Source organism: Vigna umbellata, chromosome 1, assembly GCF_029865625.1.
Source record: "Vigna umbellata cultivar VRB3 chromosome 1, Vumbellata_1.0, whole genome shotgun sequence".
Lineage (NCBI taxonomy): Eukaryota > Viridiplantae > Streptophyta > Magnoliopsida > Fabales > Fabaceae > Vigna > Vigna umbellata.
Genome location: NC_142165.1, coordinates 68,744,898 through 68,751,173, shown reverse-complemented (window position 1 = coordinate 68,751,173; position 6,276 = coordinate 68,744,898). Strand labels below are relative to the sequence as shown.

General features: G+C 35.2%; 1 protein-coding gene across 4 annotated transcripts; it reads right to left on the bottom strand.

The window, feature by feature from the left end:
• Positions 1 to 563: 563 nt before the first annotated feature.
• LOC124837110 (transmembrane protein (DUF616)) lies at positions 564 to 5,948 on the bottom strand. 4 transcript variants are annotated; one of them, XM_088104116.1, is made up of 9 exons: positions 5,522 to 5,948; positions 4,799 to 5,061; positions 4,505 to 4,660; positions 3,532 to 3,887; positions 2,623 to 2,834; positions 2,283 to 2,539; positions 2,011 to 2,189; positions 1,570 to 1,685; positions 564 to 1,101 (listed from the first exon to the last, which is right to left on the bottom strand). In XM_088104116.1, exons 2-8 carry the CDS (start codon positions 5,019 to 5,021, stop codon positions 1,614 to 1,616), a joined length of 1,455 nt encoding a protein of 484 aa, XP_087960242.1. In that variant the 5' UTR covers positions 5,022 to 5,061; positions 5,522 to 5,948; the 3' UTR covers positions 564 to 1,101; positions 1,570 to 1,613. The 4 variants fall into 4 exon arrangements, with proteins under 4 accessions (XP_087960242.1, XP_087960241.1, XP_087960240.1 ...); XM_088104115.1 differs by having other exon boundaries at positions 1,595 to 1,685; XM_088104114.1 differs by having other exon boundaries at positions 564 to 1,685; positions 4,799 to 5,086.
• Between the last annotated feature and the right edge of the window lie 328 nt (positions 5,949 to 6,276).

The window sequence follows — 6,276 nt, the reverse complement described above, 5'->3', positions numbered from 1 at the left end:
TATTAATGTGACCTGGTTGAATCATTGAAAATTTGAATGACTTGTACGATTTTTTCAAAAGAATAACTATCAGTTATTAGTCATGAGTTAGAAGTGAATTATTACATATAGAAAAAATTATTAAAAGATTTTAACCCTGTAAGAAAATCAATACCTTAAAAAGTGTTATAAATATCGGTCAGCTCAGAACTCAACAAATCTAAATACGTTCAATCTTTACCAAACCAACTACTTCTACTATAATTTTGTAAAATCTTTTCTATTTCTGGATAAGGTACACTTTGGTTCATATATTTTCACTTGCTCGTATATCTATAACCTTCCAACAGTGTGTATATATATATATATAACCACTGTTCTAGACCTTAAAATGATGTAAAGATGTCAATATATTAACTGAGTCAACGTTATAACCAGTGTGCTTTTCCGGCTTCAGATTTGGAATGTTATTAACAAAAATAGCTACAAAGTTTGGAATCAATATCTCGTCCACTCAAGCAAATGTTAAATATAAAAATAAAAATACAAGATCAGAGCTTCAAGTCGCTTTCTAAGCAATCACATGGCATAAAAACACTTAAACTTTATTTTTTTTATTTTGATTTGAAGACACATTACAGAAAGAAGATTTCTCTTTCACCAAAAATGTTAGTAAATGAAAGGCAATTTACAGTTTTTATGACCAGCAACTACTACCCAATAACCTCTATTTATGACTGGGAGAGGAAGGAGAACATGTTGCATGTTTACACAAATAGAAAAAAGAAAGTATTCTTACATGTTAGCAAAATCACCCTCATCCCCCACACTAGACACTAAACAGGAGGAAGCTGAACTAACAAAAACCTTGATCAACTTGCCTTTCCCACATAAACAACTTCCACTGAACCCCATAATGGAGTAAAATCCTTGGCCACAAAATGCACCTGCAATCACTCTTCAGCCGTGGCTCCAAGAAGAATAATAATCCACTGTGCAGCAAGTAATGAGTTTGCCTCTCTCTTTGCTCCAGCTTAAAACACATCACATGTCTTGTCAGGCTAGTCAAGCTGGAAGGGATGTCAAATATAATGACCTGTGCCCTTAGAGTAGTGTGCATCCCTTCACATATTACACATGTCTTGTGAGGAAGCTTCCGTAAGAAAGAAGATCAAGAGCGTACAGAGTAGGAAGGTTCAAAATAAAGACTACAGATTGAAAGATTCTGAGTTTCACTCTGGTCATGAGAGGGTGTAAAAAGAAAAAAGCGTCATAATTTTCAACCATTTCTCAAATGTATTGTATCAAGCATCAGATGCTTTTTTTTTCCCTCAAAAAAATTTGAACTTGTTCAATACTGGTTTGCCCTCTTTCAGCCGATGCTTCAAGTTCCAAAGTTCAGCTAACAGATACAATCATACATGTTCATATGCCTTGAATTCTCTCATTACAAAATTGATTAGATAATTCTGCAAGTCTTATTTAGTAGAGTGAACTAATTCATCAAATAAGACAGTTAGTGATACCATATGAAGAATAATAGAATCATATTCTTAGGATGGCACTCAAAACAATCAAAATGAACAGTACATGATCATGCGGCAACAAAAGGCACCTTTAAGATCTGGAACTGATCAAGCAGTCTCTAGTAGAGATGGAAGTGACCTGTGCCGGAATAGCTTCACTAATGCTCTGCGTTCACAATCCTGCACAGATAGTTACCACATGAATGCCTTTAAAGCAACACTATAGAGCAAAAACTTAGTTATTTACAAAATAAAAATTCCACTCCTTTTATTTTTTTCAGTGGGAGGAAAGGAGAGGAAGGATGTGTTCCTGAATTAACAGGATAGAACATGACCATTAGGTATGCGAGGCTGCAAAAACCTACGTGACTTGTAAAGGGTCAAAATTAAGAGAATCAGAAAGTTTTATGCAGAAAACACTTTTTATAAATTGTCATAGAAATAACCCTCACTTTATATGGCCATGCACTGAGTGAGTGTGAGTAAATGTCGTGTAAAAATTCACCTTGAACATATATAGCTGAAATGGTCTCTCTGGATTCATTCTCCTGAGTTTTAAATAAGTATAAGCGAAGCTTAGTTGATCACGAGATGTAAATCGATCAACTTCATTGAACCAAAGACATGAAAATAAATTTGACATAGGTGTATGTGCCCTGATTATGAAGGAACCCTCGGGAACATCTGCATGGTCAAAGACTCAATAATTGGAATCTTATTACCCACAAGGAGAAGAAACAGATATTTCACAATAAACAAAGATGAAAAGAGCCTCACAACTCGGAAGAGGATCATTTGACTTTGAAGGGTCAACCTTGGGGAGGCCATCGGACAGGTAAAAGTTAAACTGTTCATCAATTGCTGTATGGTTGTATTTATTTAAGCGCTTATTTTGGAGTACCTCCTCCCAAACATTGTGGCGATCATAGTGATTTGAGATGGCATATTCTGCCTTCTTTCGCCACAAAAAATATTCAATAATCAGCATAGGGTCAGAGTTGAGTCGCATCTTGCTGTCAAGCCAAATTGAATACCTACCAAGCAACGGTTTTTAAACATGAAAATGAAGAATGGGAAGCCAGAACAGTTGGATACTTGAATAGACTGTTAGAACTACCTAGAATTTGGGAAGAGGCGATGTGATAAAAATTTTGGCACCTTGCCAGTTCTCCTCATGTCTTCATATGGTAAGTTTTTTACAACAACAATTTTCCACAAGCCAATGTGACCTGTCTCATCGGGACTGTTTCCTTCTGATGAAAGTTTGGATAGTGTTTGATCATCCAAGAACATAACAAAACAAACATTGTCCTTTGAATATTGACTGATCTGCATTGCAGCAAAGAATCATATATAACATTCTCACCATATGCTTTATAAATCAAAGACAGTACGCATTAATGATTAATCTATAAATGAAATATTGTAATCACATAATTTAGGTAGATAATTAAGTTTCAGGGTTCTACTACTTCATAGCAAAAAGTCTAGCAAATGAAATAAAAAGAGAAAATATTGTAGAAATATTAATTTGAAGAAAAGACTGTACTAATACACTCCATTATCACCATGAACTAAGGAGATGTTTTAAGAAAACCAAACCGATCTAATACAACAGATTTGACTCAAATGGAAAATTTGGGGAACGAACTTTCTCATTTGAGAGAGATCCAAGTCTGTCGATTCTACAAGGTTCTACAAGTTTCTCTCTCCTATTAGTTTCTTTATTATGTTGTTTTGCTGCATTGCTTATTACTACTCTACAAAACCTAGGACAGGGGGAGGCCGATAAACAGCACACATGCAACATAAATTATCTGATTGTGACTCAATATCTTTGACATACATATTACTTTTGTGGCTCCAATAATTAAAACTTTCATCACTTTATTAGACTAACAATTTGAAGTTTTGGCTACATTTCAGCATTTGATCAAAGAAAACCTTGACTAAATACTGGTTTGTTTTTAACAAGGATAATTTACACAACACAAAAAACATATTCTAAAAGAATTTGCAGAATTACCAGTCTACTTGTAGGCCTTCGGAGGAAATCAGAGCTTCCAAAAATGCATGAAGAAACTGCAACCTTACATTTGTACATGTATGCCTTATCTTTTTCATTTATATCAAATCCAGTGCTTGGATGTCCTGGTGGCCCTTTGACAAAACCACAATGAAGTGTCTGATTTTTTGCATAAAATGAATTTTCTCTTTCCTCTAGAGTCTGTTGTCCTCCAAATCGAGGTTCAAATAAATGATTTTTGGATGTTCTTTCTTCGTGGTCAACATACTCTAGAGAAAACCATGTGGAGTTGACATAACTTTGGGGTTCAACAAGGCTTTCTACTGATTCCAGAAATCCAACTTCACAAGGAAAATCTGAAGGATTGATAATCAAGGAATTCGGAGGCAAAAACTTAGTTTCTAATTGAGTCAGCAAAATGAGGAACATATGACTTACTTCACCAAATTCAAATATTAGCAAGTGATGTAACCTTGCCGTGAAAAATCCCAAAGGCTTTTTCTTTTGTCATTTTAACTCAGCAACCCCATTGGCATTTGAGATTTAAATACAACTAACATAATAACATATGTACAATAACACATCACTTGGAAAATGGTAACTATCATAATGTCACAACAAGAAAATCAACCAGATTTATAATCAAGTTCTGCCAGTCAAACGAATATGATTCGCATGGCACAAAGAAACTATTTTGCTTGATGGTGATAGCAAAATAATATATGCCATTATCCTAGAAATGTTTCACTATCCGTATTTGGCCTTGATGTTTACTTGTAAATATGCAAATTCATCCACTATCTGTTGTTTCTGAACTATCGTTTCACTACTGGTTTTTCTAAGAAGGATTTCTCAACAAATCTTCATTTAGAAAAATGGGAGGGAATGGAGCAAAGAGCTAGAACTGAAATTTGACTTTAAATTCATAAAACGTAAATTTAAGATAAATAAGGAGCAGGGTAATGAGTCTTACGCTTTCGGCGCTTCCCTTTAGGCACCATTCCAAGATCAGATACCACAATATTTTCTTTAGGTGTCTTTGCCTCATCCGATACCATAATATTTCCTTGTTGGTTACGTTCTTCTTGCAGAATAAGGGGTATTGTTGCGAACTTGGATTCCATTTTAGCTGTAATGAAATTGTCAAGAAATACAAAAAGTGAGAAATCAGCATGTAAAATTTCTCTGATACGTGAGAGACAGTGGCAAACTATTTGAATATAATCATACAAATATCAATAGAAAAGACGCGTGTCTCTGTCCTCACCTTGAAAAAACATTTTCAAACCATAAACTGTTAGAAGTATTGAAATGAGTGCAGTTAAAAGGAACATCCAGCGTGAAAGCTTGTGTTTGGTAATCCGACCAAATCTTCGACCTCGACGTAAACCTCTAGAGCCATGATCGCTTTTTTCAAAAGAATTGAAAACTGCATCGATAATGCCCCTTCTCTCGGTCAACAATTCACCACTGGTTCTATACAGAGCCATTCCAAAGCACGTCCCAGAATTCAGACACAGACCAATTCATCTGCAGAAGTATATATTCGCGTATGCTTAAATAGTTACAGATTTAGATGTTAATACAGGCATCAAATATGACATAATTGACAAAGGGAAATCAAGAAGCAGCAGTTTATAAAATCACTATTGATATGAGTGATAATATAAACAAAACATGACAAGGTCAAGCTCAAACTTTCTCAGCCACTCTTCTAGCCCCTCCAACCAGCTGCTATGAGAGGGCAAGCATTCACTTAAAATGTCACTATCTTATCACAAAAATCAAATCAAAGAACAAAAGTGATCTATCACTACCCAAAAATTCCCATGAATCCATTGAAATTTTAAATAGCACACAGAACAAGAATTGTTCCCGAAAATTAAACAAATAAATATACATCCACTCCCTCCCAATGAGAGATAAACACAAAGATGGTAAAAAAACCGAAACTTAAGCTCTGAGGAAGAAATGAAACGCCACAACTTACAGGGATTAACCAAACTAACAATGCAGAACATAGAAAATCTTCCCCAAGATGAGATCTTTCCGGGAGAAACAAATTTCAAACACTGGAACGTCGTAATATTGGGTGACGCTGAGGATCTATTAAGGGTGATGCACCGCCGGAGCATAAAAGCAAGTGGGGCTGTGATGGGGTGTCGCTTTACGAATCAAACATCACGATCCGCACTTTGGCTATTGCAAAGTTTCCATTTATCGTTTATTTGCACTTTGTGTGTGTTTCAGAGCTTCTGACACCGACAGTGTAACGCACCGTTTTTCGTGGATGTGTGGGTAATTCTTTCTATCTATGTATGGACTATGGTATATGCCTGTAATACGATGAAGTTTTTTCCGGTTGTGTTCTCAGTTGTTGTTTTGTCCAAATTGCGTTGATGTATATTTGCGCTTGCGCGTGTGTACTAATCGAACATAGCTTTTATGTTGAATTATTAATTGAGATGTTTTTTTATTCATAATTGAGATTTTTTTTATTCATAGTTGAGATATGTTGAGTAGGGCTGCTTTGTAGGTATCTCTGCCCTAATTCACTTTCAGACTACGTTGGAACCCGTGATTCCACATCATATTGTCGTTTGACACTTGCTAAACAAATTACATGATTTGATTGATGCTAGTATTAGTACATTTGAGATGCCTAAGGTAGGTATATTTTACATGTGAAAGTTAATGTACTTTTAATTAAATTTTACAAAGAAAAGTGCTAGAAATTCATTATTG

Excerpts from the sequence above, each read along its gene's own strand:
- LOC124837110 (XM_088104114.1), bottom strand. The coding sequence starts at position 5,021 with ATGGCTCTGTATAGAACCAGTGGTGAATTGTTGACCGAGAGAAGGGGC. Across the intron at positions 4,661-4,798 it reads TTTGAAAATGTTTTTTCAAG|CTAAAATGGAATCCAAGTTC; the intron begins GTGAGGACAGAG and ends ATTTCATTACAG. Across the intron at positions 2,835-3,531 it reads GAAGGCCTACAAGTAGACTG|ATCAGTCAATATTCAAAGGA; the intron begins GTAATTCTGCAA and ends GCTGCAATGCAG.